Source organism: Pan troglodytes, chromosome 10 (genome assembly GCF_028858775.2).
Source record: "Pan troglodytes isolate AG18354 chromosome 10, NHGRI_mPanTro3-v2.0_pri, whole genome shotgun sequence".
NCBI lineage: Eukaryota > Metazoa > Chordata > Mammalia > Primates > Hominidae > Pan > Pan troglodytes.
Window position 1 is genome coordinate 131,012,307 of NC_072408.2, and position 22,256 is coordinate 131,034,562.

Here is a 22,256-nt window from a genome sequence, read left to right on the forward strand (position 1 = left end):
AATGTCTGACATTAAAAATCCTTTGGGATTCTTTTTGGTTTGTTTTTTGAGACAGGGTCTCACTCTGTCACCCAGGCTGGAGTGCAGTGGCACGATCTCAGCTCACTGCAACCTCAACTTCCCTGGCTCAAGTGATCCTCCCAACTCAGCCTCTGAGAAGCTGGGACTACAGGCGCGCGTCACCATGCCTGGCTAATTTTTGTATTTTTTTGTAGAAAGAGGGTCTTGCCACGTTGCCCAGGCTGGTCTCAAACTCCTGGGCTCAAGCATTCCGCCCACCTCAGCCTCCCAAAGTGCTGCAATTACAGACATGAGCCACAGCACCCTGGCCTGAGTTTTCTTAAAAAGAACCTTGGGCACAGAGAACCTCCTGCTTCCCTGGGCGCAGGCCTGGCGCTGAGGCTGGTGTGGGGAAAGTCAGCCTTGAGAACCAGATTGGGTAGGTGGGGGTGGGTGGAGGGGGAGAGTGGAGGGCAGGCCCGGCCTGCTTCCTGATCTTGTCTGCCCGAGCATATCCAAAATAAAATACCGGGGTGACTTGAGCTAGGACGCCTGTCGGCCTGGACATTGAATAAAGACAGCGGCCTTCTCCACGTTCCTAGAGACCATTTCTCCTTAGACTCCAAGATCGCCTTGCTTCAGAAGTTTTATCTCCATCTAGGGAGTCTGATCCAACGGAGACGGAATTCACTGGAAGGAAGAGGCTGCCCTTCTACAGTCTGAGCTTGATCAAGTGTGACGCTGGCAGGGAACTTGGTGTGTGCCAGGGACACGCACATTGTCACATTCAACCCACCCGACCCTCTGAGGGGGGTGCCTTGATTACCCCCACTTACAGATGGGAAAGCAGGCCCAGGGAAGGTATTTATTCCTGGAACTCACCTGGACAGGTGAGGCTGGGATTCACCTGTGAGATCCAAAACCAGCCCTCTCGTTGCTGCATGTTCATCGCAGCGTAATAACGGTGGCAGACACGTTGCAAATGGCTCTTGGCCACCATGGCGGAATCTGGCTGAATGGCCATGGAATATTTTTCCCAGGTTTCCCTGGACCTTCTGAGGGCCTTGCTTAGAATACAATCTCCTTGAGAACAGAAACAGCGTGGGCTCTGCAGAGCAGTCCCCGACTCCAGGCTGGTGCCTGCCGGGTTTGGTTTCCTCCTCCTCTTCCTCCCAGGAGAAGGGAAGGAGCTGGGTTTCCAGCAGGTTTGAGAAAGGCCAGCAGTTTCTCTTTATAAATCACTTTCCTCTCCTGAAGACAAACGGCTTTCTCCTCCTTCTTGTGTTCCTTTGTGATTTTTCTCCATTTTAACGCTGCCACGGTTACTTCTTTTAACCTGGTCTAGCTTGTCTGAAAACATTCTGGGGGGTGTCCGTGTATTATGGGGTAACTTGGAAGTTGCTGCTCATAAATATGTTTCAACTGAGGGCTCCAAAGCCCCCTGGGGATGGCCTTAGCCCTGCCTTACGATCTTGCTGGCCCCCATGTGCCCCAGGGCATGAGACACGGTCGATAAACCTATTCTGAGTCATCTCCCAGCACCTAGCACAGTTCTTCGCATACCACAGGCTCTCAATAAATATTTGTTGAAGGAACAAATTCGCTTGCAGTGCCTGACCCTGTAGAAAGAATCATTGGGAGAGTCCCTTGGGTGCCACCCTGGAAACACAGCTCACAAATCTGGGACCATCTGTCAGGCTCCTGGAAGGCCCAGGAAAAAAAAAAAAAGCCATCCATTTTTCCCAAAATAGCACAAACAGGATTTCCTGGAGGGAGCAGAGCGGGGGCGCAGGCTGTGTTTGGAAATGGAAAATGCAGCCTTGCTCGCATGAGTCCTGCTGGGTTGATTTCTGCCAGGAATCCCGCAGGCTCCCCTGCCCTGGGGTGCTTCTTGGCATTCAGTGGTGACTTTAGAGCAGGTGGACACAGGGAAATTGGTGAACTGTTAATCCACCTCAAAGAGTTTAATGTGCATGTTGATAAAACTGTCCTTCACCATGGACAGCCCAAAGGAGTCCCAGGGTCTGCTTGTCTTTGGCCAGTCCCTTCTCCTTCTCCAGGGCCCCTCATGCCTGCCTTCTGCCTGTCTGTCCCCAAGCCTGGCCCTTGCACCAGAGGTTGCACACGTCGGGGAGAGGCGTTACAATGCTTAGACAGCCGGGGCTCAAATCCAGGCTCCTTCTTCTACCAGGTGTGTGGTCTTGTGCAGGTACCGCTCTGTGCCTCAGTTTCCTCTTCTGTATCATGGAGATGAGTATCTCCTACTCATAATGAGGTCATGGAGGAAATGAATGGAGCTAATAAAATAAAGCATTTCGAATAGCACCTGCATACTCTGTGCTTGCTAAGCGTGAGCTCCTTGGATTTCTGCAGCCTCTGCATGCAGTTCCTCTGCCCTCCCAGCTCCCATTTCTGCTGATGGTGTCACCATCCGCCCACTTATGCGTCCTGAAGTCTGGGGTCTGCTAACCACCCACATCAGGGCAGTAGTGCATCCATTTTCCTGGGGGCTGCTGTAGCAAATTACCATAGGATGGGGGGTTCACAGTGGCAGAAATGGATCCTCTCATGGCTCTGGAGGCTGGAGGTCCACAAGCAAGGTGTCTGTAGGGCTGCGCTCCCTCCAGGGGCTTTAGGAAGAGGGTCCTTCCTTTGCCCCTTCCAGCTTCTAAAGGTTCCAGCTTCCTTGGCTGTGGCTGCGTCGCTCTGGTCTCTGCCTCTGTCCTCCCACAGTCTCCTCCTCTGTGTCTCTGTGTCTCCTCCTCTTTCTTTTCTTTTTTTTTTTCTTTTGTGATGAGGTCTCACTCTGTTACCCAAACCGAAGTGCAGTGGAATAACCACGGCTCACTGCAGCCTTAACTTCCCAGGCTCTAGTGATCCTCCCACCTCGGCCTTCCAAGTAGCTGGGACTACAGGTGTGTGCCACCACACCTGGCTAATTTTTTTTTAGTAGAGATGGGGGGTCTCACTTTATTGCCCAGGCTGGTCTCGAACTCCTGGGCTCAAGAGAACCTCCTGCCTTGGCCTCCCAAAGTGCTGGGAGTGCCAGGCGTGAGCCACGGTGCCTGGCCTCTCTCCTCTCTTGATAAGGACAGTTGTCACTGGGATTAGGGGCCACCCAGATCATTCAGGATAGTCACAGCTTGAGATCCTTAATAACATCAGCAGAGACCTTTTTCCCAAATAAGGTCACAGTCACAGCTTCTGGGTGGACATATTTTTGGGAGGCCATCATTCTACGCATTGTAACCACCGACTTCCATCTCCAGAATGTCCTTGGAACCCATCACCTTCTTTCCATTCCAGAGGACATAGCTCAGGCCTTATCATCTGTCTGAGCCTCTCCCGGAACTCACCACCTCCTCACTCTGTCTCTAATCTGTCCTTCCAAGTCATCCTCCAGATCGCATCAACCTAGAACTGTCTTTCCCGGACAGCAGCTGCTATTCACAAGTGACAGCTGAGCATTTGAAATGTGTCCTGTTGGAATTGAGATGAGCTAAAGTATAAAAGACACACTGGATTTGGCAGACTTAGTACGAAAAAAGAGCAAAATACCCCATCAACCTTTTCGACATGGATTGTCTACTGAAACAGACGCTATCTTGGATATATTGGGTTAAATGTGTATCACTCTCTGATGATCTGTCTGCCAGTGTCAGTTACCTAGACCTGGGTAACAGGCCGCTCCATACACCTAGTGATTTCAAAGAATGAATCGCTCGTGCTTTTGTGGGTTGGCTCAGAGGTTCCTGTGCTGGTTTCGCTTGTGTTCACTAAAGTGTCTGTCTTCAGCCAACAATCCCTGGGCTGGAAGATCCGAGATGGCCCCACTGGAGGGCCTGATAGGTGGCTGGTGCCGGCCTTGGTCTCCCCAGTGTGGTCTCCTGGCCTCCAGTCGGCTGGACTGACTTCCTGGCATGGAGGCCTCAGGGTGCAATTCCAAGAAGATGGGAAGCTGCAGACTCTTAAGGCCTGGGCTCTAAGATGATGTCACTTCCACTGCATCCTATTGGTCAAAGCCAGTCACACGGCCAGCCCAGATTCCAGGAAGTAGAGAGTAGACTCCACCTCTAGGAAGGAGGAGCAACTAAGCCACACTGCAAAGGGGCCTGCCTATTCTGTGGCCACGGAAGAGTCTTCTGCCCAGCCTTTGACTCCTCTGTCCACACGGGATCAAGCCCACCCTCCCCCCACTCACTCCTTTCTGTGCTAGCCCCCGGCCTACCATGCCCAAGCCGCCTGTGGCCAATACCTGCCTGGCCTCTCCCCATGGAACCCCCAAACTAGGGCCATCTGGTCAACCCTTCTCATGGACAACAGCCTGGCACCTAAGATGCATTGGCGGGCAAGAACAGAGATGTCTCTCGCCATCCCTCTTGTACCTGCTTTCACCCACTCCCACGCCCCTGCATGCCCAGGCTCTCCCTGTGATTCAGGTATCTGCCCATCATTTTCTCCTCCCCTGGCCCTATCGACACAAATGCACAACACTCCGTGCTCCCTCCTGGCTGCGGAGTAGCCGTCTCTCTTTCAGGGAGACTGGGAGATGGTTGATTGGCGCCCACATTCTCAGAGTCTCAGACAACAGTCCCTTCAACCTGGGCTCCAGAATAAACACGGCGGTTGACTGGGTTTTCTCAGGCTGAGTGAAGGTGGAGAGAGGTTTCTGTTTGTTGCTTTTGAGTTGGCTGCTGGACTGTAAAGACTCACAAAGGGTCCAATGTTCTGTCCCCATGATTCAAGCATACTCACGGATTTTTTTTGCCTCCGGGTTACTTTATCAACAGGCCACCGGCACAGCGCCTACTTTATTTTCTCAGGTGTCATGTAAACCCATCAGGCTTCTCAAAAGAAGGAAGCTGGCAGCCTTGACTTCAACAGCATCTCCCAGCCTCCCTTCTCATACAGGGCTTTTCTAAGAGCATAACGGCTATTGATGCCGCGTGCAGACAGACCCGCCGTCGAAGTCTTCCAGCCTCAAAACATTCAACAAGTCACTTCTTTTTCTTGGATCAAGGGGCCTGGCCAAGGAGGGGCCGAGCCAAGCTTTCAAGAAGAGGTTAAGAGTGAGCTGGCAGGATGCGGTGGTTTATTCTGCCAGGCAGGAGGAATGCACAGGTGAGGCCGTGTGCTCAGGGGACCAGCCTCAGGGAGGACGAGGATGAGGAGGCTGTAGGCTGGGCTGGGGGTGGGGCAGGGAGGAAAGATGGCCAAGGGACATTGAACAGGTTTTGGAATCAGCCAGATTCACTCATTCATTCAGTTAGACCAGGGGCCAGTGTTCTGATCACCTCTCATTCACCACACTGATGAAGGCCCTGCCTTACATAGCGTGAGACAGCTGCAGCGCCCAACGCTGGACAGATGAGGCTGGCAGCAGTTTGTTGATTGCATATACTCATAGCCTGGAGAAGGTGCACACCGCATGCCACTCGGGGTTACACTGGAGAGCAAAGGCAACCCACAGGGGCCATGGGAGGCAGGCTTAGTAGTAACAAGAGGATGGGGTGACCCTTGGTTCTGTGGGAGGATGTGATGGGCTTGTTTGAATAATGTCACATGCTGGCAGGGAGGTGACGCCTGCTAGGCTGAGGACTGAGTGGGTGTGTGAGGGACTTTCCTGCTAGATGGGGGGAGCATTTCCGGTGAGAGCAGGGGAATCCATGGTCAGACCTTTGAGGTCCTGCAAGGCCCCAAGATGTCAAGGCAGCACTTGAGATTGTAGATCTTGCAATACAATCAGCAAACTTGTTTTGTAAAAGGGTCAAATAATATTTTAGACCTGGAGAGCCGGGAGACAAAATCAGGCATAATATATAGACCCATATAACATGAGGTAGAACAAATTGACGCCAAATGTTTATTGACAAAATTCAAAATATAGTCATTATAATTGAATATGATGTTTTACAGTCAAAGTCTCCTGTTGAGAAGAATGGAGTTCTTTTGGGAGCTGAGGAATAACATTTTGCTGAATGGGAGTTTAAAGTTAGTGTCCGATGTTCATGCAAAATCCATCCTTAGCTCACGGGCCGTGCAAAGCAGGCAGTAGCGCAGGCTGGATGTGGCTGGTGGGCTCCTTTGGATAAGTCTTTACCCTATGCTGGGTGCCGCACTAGGCTGCCGGTGGATGAGGCAATCATTTTGTGCTCAGTTATTCATAGTCTGGGTGATAGGGGGACACACAAGTAAACAGCAAGGACAAATCAATATCATCAGGACGTGTTGGCAACTCTGCTAAGGAGATTCTAATGCCTCTTGGTGATATTGGAGAAGGCTTCCTAAGAAGGACCCTTCAGGAAGGAACTTCGAGATGCAACTGGTGTTGTACATTTTTGCTGTGTGTATGTGTGTGATCCACATTTATGCCTTAGGAAGGTCACATTCACGGCTGTTAGAAAGCTGGACTGCAAGAGATGGAGACCAAGAGGGATGCTATTGCAATCACCCTGGGGAGAAATGAGGAAAGCTCGTTCCAAGGGAGAGGTGGTGGAAATGAAAAAGGAAGGTGCGAACAAGAGAGGTTTACAAAGTACAGCCAACAGCAGATGGGTTGCTGGGGCTGTAAGAGCCTCTGAACCGGACAGAGCAAGAGTCAGAAAAGGAAGAAACTGAAGCAATGCAGGGAACAGAGAGGCAGAAGCTGTGGTCATCCAGGGTGGGACACCAGGGTCTAAGATTTCAGAGCTGGGCCAAGTCTGGATATTGAGAAGGTCCAGTATGTGGGCTCAGGGAAGAGTCGCTGCAGTAGATTGGAAGGGAGAGTCCTCAAAACAAAAGAAGTCAAGGATATTTGACCTGAAAATATTAGGTGATTGTGTGTGTGTGTGGAAGGAGCTGGGTGTGGGGGAGTTTCTGGGCCAGGCACGGAGCTTGGTCAGGCTTTCCTGTTATCTGCTGCTGTGTAACAAGCATCCCTAATTCAGCTTAGTGCCGAAGACAATTTGTTATATATGCAATAGCCCATAACCTAAGAATGGATTTTGTATGAACATTTGATGATACGGGATACTGGCTTTAAACTCCCATTCAGCAAAATATTATTCCTGAGCTCCCAAAAAGAATTCCGTTCTTCTCAATAGTAGATTTTTACTATAAAACATTGTATTCAATTATAATTACTATATTTTGCAATAGCATATGTAATAAATATGTAACAAATTATCTTCTTTGTATTGCTTGTATTGCTGGCCTGAGACACCCTTCTCCAGATACTGGTGTGACTTTGGCCTTTGCATCTTTACCCAGACGTCCCGGGCGGGGTGCGGGGGGCTTTCTTTAAGCAGTCCCCGCTCTGCCTCTTCCACCGCCACAGCCTCAGCACTCCAGTTACTTTCTCTCTGCCCCACCGTTTCTTGTTCGCATTGCCCTTTGTTACCTTCTAACACTTAAGAGAATGTATTTATTAGAGGATTGTTTATTGCTCAGCTCCTTTCACTCCTGGTTCCCTGTTGGTTCCATGAGAACGGGGATCTTTGTCAATTTCATTCACTGATGTATTCCAGTGCCTGGCACCTACCTGGTCCATGCTCAATAAGCCGAGGCCGGCCTCAGACCACCTGTCGCCTGATCAGAGAGGCTGTCTGCGGCCGTCTCCCCAAAGCTGCTCTTCCATTCAAGTCCCTTCTATCTCATTATCCCAATTTATTATCTTCCCAGGGGCACTTATCTAATACCATTCTTGTTTATTTAATTACTGCTTTACTGCCTGTCCCCGTGGCTGGAATATAAGTGTCATGATACCAGGAAAAGCTTCTGTCAATGTCCCATCCCTAAAACAGTGCCTGGCACATAGTAGATGCACATTCGGTGTTTTCTGGAAGTGTCTGTCAAATGCCTGGCACTATCAACCTGCTTCCCACTAAACTCTGAGACCCAATTCACCACCACACCTCATGCACAGCCTTGCGTACGCAGCCCTTGGTCAATATTTGCTGAATGATTGGTATTTCCATTTACCTGCCTCAAGATAGAGGGCTGGGTGGAAGGATTTCAAATTCTCTCTTTCAGCACGATGGTTCTTTTGGATCAAGGGAGCCCAAAGGCAGGAATGTGAGGCGCCCAGAGTCCCCTCCTGCCCAGCCGGTCCACAATGTTGCTTTTCACGTCTTCTCTGATGCAGCCGTGTGCCAGCCCTTAGGAGCGGCTGGGCCGGGCCTTCCTATGTGTCAGGGCCCACAGTGGAGCCTTGTTTCCCCTCAGTCCTCTGCGTGAACCGTGCTGGCTGGCTAGAGCCTCCCTGGGGCCTGGCTCCAGCTCTGTGGCAGAGACTTAGAGCCCGTGTCTGCTTTCTGTCTCATTGAAGATTTGTGGGAAGTGATGTGTGAACGTGTGTGATCAGGGAGAGGCTAGATGGCCACAACTCCTGGAAAATGAGTCCTGCTTCTCGTAAGATGCGTGTTCCGGTCTGCAGCCTCGCCCCCCACACACTGGTTATTCCCAATTACCTGTAGAACCTGTTATGTATTCTATCTTCCCATATTCCCCAAACAGCCCCTTTTTTATCCTAGAGATGTCTGACTCAGCAATTAAATTCAGCCAAAAAGCTGCCTCCTCCAGGAAGTCGCCCCTGAATGCCTCCTGCTTATCTGCATTACATGTTTTCTCTGACTTTTCAGGGCTTACACTCGTTTGTTTGCTTGTGTCCCACTAGATTATGAGTTCCTGGGGACAGGGCCTGGAATTTCCAGCACCTCGTGGGCCTGAGTGATTGTTTGGGAATGAATGAATAAACAAGTGAGTGAGTGACAGCTCTTATAGCAGCCATATCAGCCGTATATTGTCTTGGAGTCTTGATTTGCCTGTTTGTTCTATGAGGGCTGGCCTGATGGTTTTTCTAAAATCCTTTAGCCCAGCTGTTTTCAGTTGGGTTTTTTTTTTTTTTCTCCTCAGGAGACATTTGTCAGTGGCTGGAGACATGTTTGGGTGTCACAGCTGGGTGAGGGAGCTCTCCTGGCATCTGATGGGTAGAGGCCAGCAATGCTGCTGAGGCTCAGCCCCATAGCAAAGGGCGATCCAGCCCAAATTTCAGCAGTGCCCAGGCTGAGAAACCCTACTAGCCATTTCTATGATGTTTTCCTTTCAGTCTGGGACCCAGGGAGGGAGATTGGTACAAAGAAATAGACAATATCACCAAGTTCTGGGAGTGTACATAGAGGCAGTGAGGACAGAATGGTGACTTCTTTTGTACCTATCTGTATTCTTCATTTTGTGTATAACATTTCCAAGTCCACGAGCTACATGGTACAGACCTCCCCGACTTATTTCCCAAGGCCAGTGTATCAGTTACATATGCTGTGTAACAAAACATCCCAATACATAATGGCTTGTAGCAATGGCCACTTATTCTTATTCACGAGTCTATTGGTTGGCTGGGCAGTTCTGCTGATGGGGCTGGGTTCAGCTGACCTCCGTGCCTCTATGGGCAGCTGGTGAGTCAGCTGGGGGCTGGTTGGTTCAACCTGGCCTCAGCTGCGACGACTCAGTTCCATGGGGTCTCTTCTCCATGGGAGCTTGTTCCCATGGCACAGGCAGGTGCCTAAGGCTCAGAACTGGGCTACCACCACCTCTCCCATATCCCATTGGCCAAAACAAGTCACATAGCCCAAAGCAAGAAATAGACTCTGCCTCCTAAAGGGAGAAGGTGCAAAGTCACTATGAAAAGGAGTGTGGATATAGGGAGGGGTGAGAATTGGGGTCATTTTTGCAATCAATCTGCCCCAGTCAATTAAGTACAGTTTGTTTTGTTCGTTCCCCTCCCAACTCCTGACTTTCCTAATTGTACTCACAGCCTCTGGATGAGCTGAACCACCCTAGAAATTGGCCCTTACATTTCTTCACGCATTTGATGTATTCTGTTAAATGGTGACCTGTGTGATTCTGACTACCATAGCGATATCTGACTCCCTCCATCCCCAGATGGAGAATCTCACCCACCCAAATAGACAGACAGACAGACAGACAGACACACACACACACACACACACACACACACACACGACATTCCTGCCTGGCTGGCTGCCCAGAAACACATCAAACTGAACCTATCCCTGAACAAACTCCCATCACCATCCACCTCCCTAAACTTCAGTTTCAGTTTGTGGCCTCACCATCCGCTTACCCAAGCCAGAAATGTCGGCGTCCTCCTCCTCCACATCCAGTCGATACCCAAGCTCTGCCAGTGCTACTTCCCAAATATTTTTTGGACCTAACGCTGCTAAGGTTTGCAAACTCTTCATCTCTCAGCTGGATATAGCAATAGCCTTTTAAATCATGTCCTCCCCTCTTGGATTGTCCCCTCCCCCGTTAAATCAGTAAAGCCATCCTTTATCCTGAGAAACACACCCTGACAGTATTGCTTGATAAGGGGTGAAGACTTCTGTGTTGTTAGATGGAATTACAACCACAAATGTCCGGATCATGCCCCACCCATTACCTCTTCTGTGCACGGGTGTCCCAGAGGAGCTGTGCACCCAGAATTGATATCAGAAGAGGAATTAGCACAAAGCTTTATTGTTAGCTGGATCGGGCTAGTAATCAGATCCACAGCTCCGTCTCCCCAGGAGAGGGGCCAGAGGTTGGCCTGGGGTTGGGAGAGGAGCTGCAGGTACCCCCTTCTCTATTTTACTCCCTATTTCAACTCTCCAGGGCTCCCTCTGCTCTCCTTGGATGGTTGATCTTGGAAACCAGCCACCATGCTGTAAGGAAGCGCAAGCAGCCACCTGGAGAGGCCACGTGTAAGTGCTCCAGCTGATAAGTCTGGCTGAGGTTCCAGCCAATAAGCGGCATCAGCTCCTAGATGTGTGAGTGAGTGATTATTATTTTAGATTTCAGATCTGAAAACTTCAGATTGTTTTGGATTATTTCAGACCTGAGCTGCAGACATCATGAAGCAGAGATAAGCTACCCTCACCATGCCCTTTAATTCCATGAACCACCAAGTTTGGAGTGGTTCATTATTTGGCAAACATAACCAGACTGAAGGCCATGGGGTTTGGGTAGTATTCTGTAAGGAGTAGAAGGAGCCCTAAGTAGTTGAAATGGGGAGTAAAATAGAGAAGGAGATACCTACAGCTCCTCTCCCAACCCCAGGCCAGCCTCTGGCCCTTTCCCAGGGAGGAGGAGCTGTGAATCTGATTACTGGCCCTGACCCAGCTAACAATAAAGCTGTATGTTTTACGCTGCTTGAAGCATTGTTACCTGGAGTCTCACTCTGTCGCCCAGGCTGGAGTGCAGTGGCCCGATCTCGGCTCACTGCAACCTCCACCTCCTGGGTTCAAGTGATTCTCCTGCCTCAGCCTCCTGAGTAGCTGGGATTACAGGTGCACCACCATGCCCAGCTAATTTTTGTATTTTCAGTAGAGACGGGGTTTCACTATGTTGACCAGGCTGGTCTCGAACTCCTGACCTCAGGTGATTCACCCGCCTTGGCCTCTCAAAGTGCTGGGATTACAGGCATGAGCCACTGTGCCCGGCCTGGAATTTCTTTAACATGAATATCTTAGGGTGTACATTTTGCAAGATACCAGGGCAGACCCTCGCTAATTAATCTGAGTGCTATAACCTGACTTAGAGGCAAAGGCTTTAGATTTACACTCAGGGATGCGGCTGCTTTGAAACCCAAACCTCCATCTTCCAGGTCTCCTGATCAAGCACCCGAGGGAGCTACCCTAGGAGACGGCGGGGCCCTGAAGAAGTCATTTCCTAGCTTATTTTCTTCCTGGGCTGGAGAACAGTTGCGGCCTGACCTGAAACCCTGTCTCCCCAGGGCTTTGCTCAAGAGGCTCCAGAGAAGTGGCCTCTGTCCTGCCAAGTTATGGAATGCCACCTTATTGTGGAATGGTCCCATGCAGAACACACACCACCCCACGGAAACACCCACTCCAGGTGGGGGCCAGAAATCTGTTGTCTTCAGTGACTTCCTAACCCAGGCCAGTGGGTGCAGTTCCAGTTTCCAGCTAGCCAAGTCCATTTTCACCCCCGAACCTCCTGCTGAGGTTTTCTCCTGCATGTCACCACCCACAGACTCAAGATCAAGACCCTAACTTGCCTCTCAGACTCCGGGACGACAGACAGAAGGCGGAAAGTCGTGTCTCCTGAATTCAGCTTTTCCATGGGCTTAGATTCCCAGCGATCACCTTGGCGGCTTCACCTGGCTTTCCCAGCCTCCTTATTCTTTTTCATCTTCAAAGGATGGTGAAGCTATTGAGCCCAACCGCTGAGGATTCAACAAGGGAGATTGTGAACGCTCCAAGAACAGCAGGTTCCACACTGAAACTCAGTAGCCACTTTGAACCAAACTGTGTGCGTTTTCAGAAGTATTTCTTCTTGCTGAAGACCCGAGGGACTGGGCTTTTTGAGGGTCATTTCTCCAGTGGATTTAGCCTGCCTGGGAAAAGTTTTAGACAAGCAGCAGGGGACAGGGGAAAATAGAATCCTGGAAGATGGCTCCTGTTCTGTGATTGCATTTAAAAAATCTCCAAATAAATTCTCCGCTGTGGAAAGGTGGACATCTGTTCAATTCTGCACTCAACAAATAATAAGAATTTGGAAGGGGTGGATTTTGTTATGGATTCAGAATTGAAATTTCATGCTTTAATTATTTTTAAAATTTTAATCTTTTTTTATTAAAACGTAACTTACACATAATAAAATGTACCGGTTTGATGTGTACAGTTGAATGAGTTATGACAAATGTATATACACCCAGCTAACCACCACCACAATCAAGATTCCAAATATCACAATCTCCCCAATCAGTAGGTATTATTTCCAGCCAGCTCCCCACCCATCCCCAGCCTTGACAGCCACTGCTTTGCTTGCTTTTTTTTTTTTTTTTTTTTTTTTTTTTTTTCCCGAGACAGAGTCTTGCTCTGTCTTGCTCAGGCTGGAGTGCAGTGGTGTGATCTTGGCCCACTGTAGCCTCTGCCTCCTGGGTTCAAGCAATTCTCCTGTCTCAGCCTCCCCAGTAGCTGGGACTACAGGTGTCTGCCACCATACCTGGCTAATTTTGTATTTTTAGTAGATATGGGGTTTCACTCTGTTGGCCAGGCTGGGTCTTGAACTCCTGACCTCAGGTGATCCACCCGCCTTGGCCTCCCAAAGTGCTGAGATTACAGGTGTGAGCCACCGCACCCCTCCTACTGCTTTGCTTTCTATCTGTGCATTAGATTTTTCTGTCTAGAGCTTCATAGAAATCATACATGTGTAAAACATGCACTCTTTTTTTCTTTTTTTTTGAGACAGGGTCTTGCTCTGTTGCCCAGGCTGGAGTGCAGTGGCATGATCATGGCTCACTGCAGCCTTGATCTTCTGGGAGTTGACCTCCCACCTCAGCCTCCCAAGTAGCTGGGACCATGGGTGTGTGCCACCATACCTGGCTAATTTTTTTTTTTTGAAGAGATGGGGTCTCACTGTGTTACTTAGACTGTCTCGAACTCCTGGGCTCAAGTAATCCTCCCGCCTCTGCCTCCCAAAGTGCTGGGATTATAGGTGTGAGCCACCGTGCTGGGCTCATGCACTCTTTTTTCGTCTGGCTCCTTTCACTCAGCATAATTATTCTGAGATTTAACTACATGATTGTGTGTGTCAATAGTTTGTTTTTTGGGGTTGCTGAGTACTATTCCATTGTATGGACATGCCGTAATTAGTTTGTTTATCCATCCACCTGTTGATGAACATTTGGGTTGTCTCCAGTTTTAGGCAATTACGAATAAAATTGCTGTCAACATTTGTGTACAGGTCTTTGTGTGGATTTGTAAGTCTTCACGTCTCTACATAAATACCCAGACCTGGAATTGCTGGGTTGTATGGTAGGTATACACTCAACTTCACAAGAAACTGTTCAACCATTGTCCAAGGTAGCTGTCTGAGCATGTATGATAATTCACAAAGTTTTTTGTTTTGCTTTGTAAAAATTTTAAATAGCTCTATTGAGGAGTAGTTGACAAACCACAGAATTCATCCATTTTAAGTGTAGTTTTAGAAAATGTGTAGTTTTACAAAGTGAATTTTAGAAAATTTATACAACTGTGCAACCATCACCGCAATCCAGTTTTCAAAATTTTTATTACCCCAGAAAGTTCCTTTGTGATTTTGCAGTCAATCCCCACTTCCTACCCCAGGCAAAAAAGAGCCATTGAATGGCCAGCTTTCTCTATCTATAGTTTTGCCTTTTCCAGAAGTTCCATATAAGTAGAGCCATATAATATGTAGTCTTAGATGTCTGATTTCTTCCCCTTAGCATGTTTTTGAGGCTTGCCTATGTTATTGTTGTGTGTATCAATAGTTTGTTCCTTTTCACTGCTGCGTAGTATTCCATTGTACGAAAAGATCACATGATATGGTTTGGGTCTATGTCCCTGCCCAAATCTCATATCAAATTGTAATTTCCAGTATTAGAGGTGGGGCCTGGTGGGAAGTCATTGGATCATGGGGGCAGATTTCCCCTTTGGTGCTGTTTTTATGATAGTGAGTTACTGCAAGATCTGCTTGTTTAAAAGTGTGTAGCACCCAGCCCCGCTCTTCTTCCTGCTGCTCCAGCCATTTAGGTGCCTGCTTCCCCCTCACCTTCCTCTATGATTGTAAGTTTCCTGAGGCTCCCCCAGCCAAGCTTCCTGTTCAGTCTGCAGAACTGTGAGCCAATGAAATCCCTTTTCTTTACAAATTACCCAGTCTCAGGTATTTCTTTATAGAAGTGCGAGAATGGACTAACACATTATATTTTGTTTATCTGGTCACCAGTTGATGGACATTTGGTTTATTTCCAGCACAAGGCTATTGGCTCAACTACCAGTAATGACCCAAAGAAATTAATGTATTACTCAGGCTGGGCGCAGTGGTTCACACCTGTAATCTCAGCACTCTGGGAGGCTGAGGAGGGCAACTCACTTGAGACCAGGAGTTCGAGACTAGCCTGGCCAACATGGTGAAACTCGAGCGGAGGCTGCTGTAGTCTCGAGTTTGATGAAGTTTGTATGTTTGATAAAGTTTTGTTTCTATGAATGTGCCAAAAAGGAAAACAACTTAAAATGTACAGCAGTAGGTGATGGGTTAGGTAAGTGATAACACGTATCTTCCTAAGGGACTGATACCATCTGCTCTTTAAAGATTATGGTGAAAAACAATAATTATAAGGGAAAATATACCCAATACTGTCAGAAAGGTTCAATATTACGTGTGAGTTGTCTATCAAAAAGAATCTGTGTTCATATAAACTATTATAAAAGTACTTCCATCTTAATGAATAATTTCAAAATAAATACCAAAGAATCACCTTCCAACATCTGATAATGAATTATCTAATAATGAATAAACAAAGACAGACAATTCTACTGGCACACTGAGGCATAAAGGCATTGTTTCTTTTCTTTTCTTTTTGACATGGAGTTTTGCTCTGTCACCCAGGCTGGAGTGCAGTGGTGTGATCTCAGCTCACTGCAACCTCTGCCTCCCAGGTTCAAGCAATTCTCCTGCCTCAGCCTCCCAAGTAGCTGGGATTACAGGCGCCTGTCACCATGCCCGGCTAATTTTTGTATTTTTAGTAGATACAGGGTTTCACCATGCTGGCCAGGCTGGTCTCAAACTCCTGACCTCATGATCTGCCCGCCTTGGCCTCCCAAAGTGCTGGGATTACAGGCGTGAGCCACTGCGCCTGGCAAAGACATTGTTTCTTAAAGACGAGTTAAAAATGATATTTGAAAATAAAAATAAGATTTGTTTTTACTGAGAAGAAAAATCTTTACTCACTCCATTCATTACATGCTACAATAAAGAAGAAAGAAATCTTTGGAAATAAAATCTCTTCTAAGATCTACCTCTCATTAAAAGATTGTAAATTTTTTAAAAACTGGAGTGGCGCACATCAACATTTTAACCATGAAGGTCTCCGAAACATAATTCTGCGTTAACATTTTCTTCTTTGTCCCCTTCTGTATTTTTTCAATGTATTATTTCCATGTACACTTTTATAATCAGAGAAAAACCAATAGCGATTTTTTCCCATTTTTAAAAGAGTGAAAGAACCTGTAAAATAATAAAACCAAACTTTAAAAACAATGTATGAAAGCTTTTAGCTCAAACAAGTGTTTTTCTTCAAAGTACTGACCTTGGAGTGTATTACACTTATTCTAGCAATGACCCAGCTATTAATATCATTTTATAAATTCCTTTTCAAGGCAGCCTGTAAATTACACATGGAAATCAATCTTACTGAGCTATACCTGCTTTAATAATGACATCATTAACAAGATAAATTACCACGTTTATTCACCGCACTGAGCTCAGAATTACTTTAGGCTGTTTACAAAAACCTGGTCCACCTTCAAAAAGGTTGAAGATTTGTCAGAATTGCAGATTTTTCACAAGAATGTAGAATGGGTTTTGAACATCGTTCCAAAAAACGGTGGGCGCCAAACATTTGTTTCTTCTCTTTCTCTTACCCCTCGACCTCTTTACCGTCTGTGGAGAACAGAGCTTTGTAAGAAAACGTCAACATATCCACCAGCCTCCTTTTCCAGAAGTAACATGTTTTTTAAATTAAGGTTTCACTGCAAAGTGGAAATCTCTTCCCACAGTTCGAAAGTTCTAGGGAGCCTTCTTTCCGTGCATCAGACTCTCCAGAGTCTGCCATATAAAACCACAAATGACCTGCTTAGGTGGGGCATGAACAAGAGACGGCAACCAGAGGTGTGGATACTTAGAAATGGATCTCCTTTCCTGCACGTCCATGCACACACATGCATGCATGCATACACACACACACACACACACACACACACACACACACACACAGAGGGATGCAGGGACCAGGCCAGCTACTTGGGTTCCTGGATTGGAGGAAATGGGTGTCTCATCTTTGGGCCACTTGGTTTGGCATCCAGTAAATCATGTCTTCATTTCTGTCCCAAAGGAGGAATTATCAACAAGTTTTGACCTGTCCAGGTGATAAAAAATTCAGATTGTCTCTTAGTACCAAAACCTTAACTACCCAGGGTTTATAAAATATTAAAAAAACCACTGAGAGAAGATAAGATGTCAAGTAAAAGAGAAGTAAAATAGTCCTATTTTCTTTTCCTTGGAGTTTTGTTTTATTTTGACTTATTTTATAAGTCAAAATTTTAATATATATATTTTATATATATGTGTGGGTATAAAACAATATAACAATAACATTAATGAAGCAATAATAATCTGGTCATCCAGTATACAGCTAATTTTATTTTTTGACATTTTCTTTCACTTATTATAAAATAAATGTGTACATAAAATGTACTGGTACGTTTTAGCTCGGGCTATCAAACATTTTCCCATTTCTGCCTGGCCCTCGTGATGACCCTAATGACCCTGTAATATTTCATCGTGTTGCTGTGTCATGAATTATGAAACCATGCAGCTTGTTTTCAAGTATTTACTTTTATAGAGAAGGTTGCCCTGAATATTGGTATACATATATATTTTGCTTCTGTGAAAATAAATTGAGTTTTTGTGGGTAAGTTTTTTTTTTTTTTTGAGACAGAATTTCACTCTTGTTCCCCAGGCTGGAGTACAATGGTGTGATCTCAGCTCACTGCAACCTCCGCCTCCTGGGTTCAACCGATTCTTCTGCCTCAGCCTCCCGAGTAGCTGGAATTACAGGCACCTGTTTTGTGGGTAATTTTTATGCAAGAACTATGAGCACTCCAAAGGAGGTTGCTATGGTTTGGATATTTGTGTCTCCCCAAAATTCAAGTGCTTAACCTAATGATCAATGTGATATTAGGAGGTGGGGTGGGAGCTCTGGGACATGGTTAGATCATGAAAGCAAAGCCCTCATGAATGGGATCAGTGTCCTTATAAAAGAGACCCAGGAGAGCTGCTTTCTTCCTGCCCCCACACAAGGACACAGCAAGAAGGTGCCATTGTTAACCAGAGAGTGGATCCTCACCAAACACCAAATCTGCCAGCACCTCGATCCTGAACTCCCCAGCCTCCAGGACTGTGCGAGAGAAATTCCTGTTACTTATAAGCCACTCAGTCTATGGTATTTTGTGATAGTAGCCTGAATGAACTAAGACAGGGGCCTAATTCCTGCTTGTATGGTATAGGTTTGTCAAAACTGTAAGTTCTATGTATTCAACTTTTTGTTAATTTCCTTTACTCATGGACTTGCAGATCTTTTAATATACTCTGCCTTTATTAACTTGTCCCTAATAGAATACTAGTTTCTATTCTGTTCATTTTATACTATTGTTAGTTTATAGTTCATGAATGCCTTATCTTTAGTCCATTACTAACTATAACTTTGTAATAATAATCAATTTATATCCTGATGAATATTTTGTTTTTCAAACTACATTATTAATCTATTTCTTGTTATATGAATTTGAAAATTATTTGTCGTATTTTTAGCCTTTCTATACAAATTTCTCTTGTAAAAGTCTACTTGGAGACCTGATGCCTCTTTATAGCTGAATTTGGACTATTTATATTTATTGTTATAATGGTTTTGCTTTCCTTGTTGGCTACTTGATTTTGTTTTCTCTTAGCTAGGCTTCTTCATTGTCCCTTTCTTAGGATGATTTTAATGTGTAAGGTATGTTCTGTTTTCAGTGATATGATAGTATATTTAGTGGCAAATACCTGCTTTTTAGTGTCACCCATGAGAAGTGGACTTTCCTTTAAGTTATCACCTTTCCACACTACTGGTTTAGGATTTGGCTTTTTGAGTCTGCTAAGTCAGTTACTACTCATCCATCCATCTCTCAGCTTCCAAAATTTTCTTGCAATTCTCTCTTCTTCTTCTTCATGTCCCCTTGAAGGTTTAAGCTTTTAAAATACCAAAACCAAAAAAAAAAACTGCCCTTTTTTGTAGTTTTGCTAAAATTTTGAGAAGGAACATTAGATGTATATGTCCAATCAACCATCCTGACCCAAAAGTGCCCCATCCTAATTTACATTATTTATTTTTGTCTAAAATATTCTGGTTTTCATAGATACTTTTCCAACATGGGAAGGGTTTTAAAAACTCTTTCTCCTTTTTTTAGTCCTTGCAGCTCTTTTTTATAAACATTTTTAACACCTCTATTAAAGCAAACTTGCAGTTCTCAACAAAGTGTTTTCCACTGATGTCTGCTAAAATGGTACTTAGGAGGTAAAGTATGTAAGAATATCCTTCTGATGCAATTACATTTAATAACAATATCAGTGTGGGCCACTTTCTTAGCTACCACCAGTTCTTTAATGTTTTTGAAAATTAACTTCCAGTCTTGGCCACAGCAGCCTAAGAGTCCCCAGAAGTAGCCAGTTTTAGGCATATTTGAAAGGAATCTGTCTTTTCTACTCGGGAGGTTGAGGAACTTTCACCTTCTTTCTCATTCTTCTCATTTCTATTAACTTCTTCCTCAATCTTTCTTTGTGCTTTCAGGATCTTCTGTTTTATTGACTGTCTGTATCTTTGGTCCCATGTGTTGACTGCTTTCTGCAATGATTCAAAACTTTTTATTTTGGGAATTCTACCCTAGCCTGGTCCTTGTCCCACTGTGTCATGTCCATGTTGATTGCAGTAGTGGGAAGTCTGTACTCTGGGGCTAAATTAGGTAAGACACATAAGACATTTAGAACAGTGCCTGGAACATAGGAGACGCTCCTGGAAGGACTGTAGTTGTTTCCAAAAACTATTGGGTCATCGTGGAGGATTGCTAATTCATGAGTAGGGCTGACTTCTGTGCATTTTCTGGGTCCTTTTCTTTTTTCTTTTTCTATAGAACTTTTCATTAGGGTCAGCTTTCCCCCCTCATGAGATCAGATTTCCTTGCAATTATTTTCTGATCCCACAAGGCCAGTTCCACTAGTGCCTGCGTTGAATTCTTCCACATACTCATCTGATGGAAAGGGGTGGGTTTGGGGCTGAGGAGGGTTTATGGGGATGTTGAATTACCAGATCTAAGCCCACTCTGTCAACCTGAGATCTGGAAAGCTGACCACTCGTGACAACTAGAGATCCCTTCTCCTCTCTTCTTTAATGTTTTTGCTGTTGAAGTTTCAGCACCTGAGAAGGGTTTTAGCACAGAGAGGATTAAGAACTGGATAATCCTGGATTTGCAAGTAGAATGGTGAGCCAGCCTGAAATAATGCCCCCATTTCCATCTTGCCTAATTCCCTTTCTTGTGTCAACCTTTGCCAGAGAGACCCCATCCCCAGAACTGAGGTTGGGAATCTGGACATTGAGCATTGAGACCTGTTCTAATCCTGTCACAACTCGATTCTGGCTTTTGGAACATGAATCCCATGTCACAAAGGAAGCTGTGACATAGGCACAGAGCTACAAGATAGTGTGATATCTTTGGTGCCACTCTGATGGGCAGGTTGTTCCAGCAAAGCATGACAGTGTGAAGATGCTGTGAAGTTGGCTCGGACAGCCGGATGGAAGCCAGGACTTCCAGAATTCCAACTGGCCCCAGGGGAAGAACTGGGTTTGGGGGAGATGTTGATTTGCATGTGATTTGCACAAGACTGAAACTCTGCAAGTGACGGTGGCACCAACGAGGTCTTTCTCACCTCGGTATCGCTGGCACTTATGTGCTGGGGGCTCAATACACGTTCCTGGAAGGAACAGAGGGAAGGAGGAGCTTTTCATTTCTCTGCTATCTTGACTTTCTCAACACTTCAACGCGTTGATCTCATTCGATTCTTACAAGTGGAGGGAGAAAGGATGGTTTGTCATCACCCTTACTTTATGGATAAGGAAACCAAGATAGCATGGCTTGGCAATTTATCCAGAGAAGCAAAATGACCGACAACAACGCACAGTGAAACGCAGTGTTGGGAATCGCAGATGGAAGCCGAGCATTTCCTCTACCTGTGGGACCTGCACTTTTCCTAATGCTCTTTCGCATGTGTTCTCTGCAGGCCCTCAGGCAAATCCTGTGGAGGAGAAAGGGCAAAGTCGTCCCAGTGTCTCGTTTTTGAGGGAACTTGTGGCTGCCATGTGGACAGTACCAGGGGATATGTCTCAGCAGCCGGCCGGGAACTCTTGGCTGCAGACGGTTGCACAGCTCGTTATCTTGATGCCAAAACAAGAACCAAGGACCCTTTTCCACTAGGAGAACTCTCGGCAAGCAGGACTTGAGACGAGCGGAGTCCAGCTCCCCTGGAGGTCCAGTAACAAGTCAGGCTTCTGTGGGGAGCAAGGCAGTGGCAGGGAAGGAGGGGGAGTAAATGGAATCATTGGAGAAAGCACATTCAGAAAGCCATGGCCCATGGGTTTTTAGGATGTGGGATCACAGGGTGTGGGGTTTGTCAGAAGCCTGGCTCCCTCTCCTCCTCCCCTTGGGGTGGTCTCTGGAGAGTGGGGGATGCCATGACACCAGCATTAGTGGCTCTGGGCTCCGTGAGGCGTGAGTTCTGGGATTCTCGGGGATGGTTTATGGGATGGTCACGGAGCACGGTGCTTTGAGGCTGGCTCTGCGTCCCTGCCTAGTTAACTCCGGCCCACACAGGCCACGTGGTGTTTAATGGGGAGGGATGGAGACGCAGCAGCAGGGCTGGGGCCTCCGGTGTGGACCCCCCGCAGGCAGGGAGGTCCCTGGAGGAATTCTTCTTTAATGTCTGGCTTAACCAAAGATGGCTGGATTCTCAACTCTGCTTCCACATTCAATCCCTTGTAAGAATTTTTTTTTTTTCTGTCAAAGTATGAAAAATTGCAGACGCAGCCACCCACTCATAAGTAGCTGGAAGAAGACGCAGTGTTCGAATAATCTTTTCGGATAACTGTGGATGCACCACGTAGCCTCTGGGAAACTCCACCGTACACTCGTGAGAGAATGAGAGCCAGAAAGACAATTCCTGTAGTATTAATGTAAAAATAGATTTGTAAAATATTACCTACTTTTTAATATTATCATTATATTATATATATTTTTTATGTTATCAAGGGTTGAATCTGTCCCGTGAGATGTGTGTGACCCGTATCCTTAGCGGGCTTTCTTGAGGGCTTCTCTGCCTTAGAGGAGGGAATTGAGGGTGCCCAGAGGCAGAGGCCCTGTATGGAGCCAGCTCATGAAATCGGGGAGCTGGGGGCTGCCGCGTCGACAGCACCCAGGATGTGTCTCAGCCGGGCCCACAGCTCCTGGCTGCGCTGCCACACGTGAGCAGAAAGTCGCACGGCTCATGGCCTTGGTGCCAAAATGAGAAGTGAGCACTTTTTCCAGCAGGGCTGCTGGGAGCTGCCTGAGAGCTCTGGCACTGGAGGAGCAGACCTGTCCTTGTTTGTGAAG

At 46.5% G+C, this 22,256-nt stretch overlaps 1 protein-coding gene across 6 annotated transcripts in view; it reads left to right on the forward strand.

The window, feature by feature from the left end:
• Positions 1-22,256, forward strand: part of LOC134807419 (uncharacterized) — a 185,194-nt gene that overhangs the window by 81,746 nt on the left and 81,192 nt on the right. The window contains exons 1-2 of one of the 6 annotated variants that reach the window (XR_010147858.1): positions 10,651-10,739; positions 11,642-13,738. The exons of 2 other annotated variants lie outside the window; for them this stretch is intronic. Coding sequence is in view for 1 of the 4 variants with exons in the window: in XM_063785284.1 (XP_063641354.1) it covers positions 11,642-11,676 (35 nt within the window). In the remaining 3 variants the exon portion in view is untranslated. Of the gene's footprint in view, positions 1-10,650; positions 10,740-11,641; positions 13,739-17,539; positions 17,629-22,256 lie in introns of those variants that run through there. 3 more of the 6 variants (XR_010147860.1, XR_010147859.1, XM_063785284.1) reach the window with 3 other exon arrangements.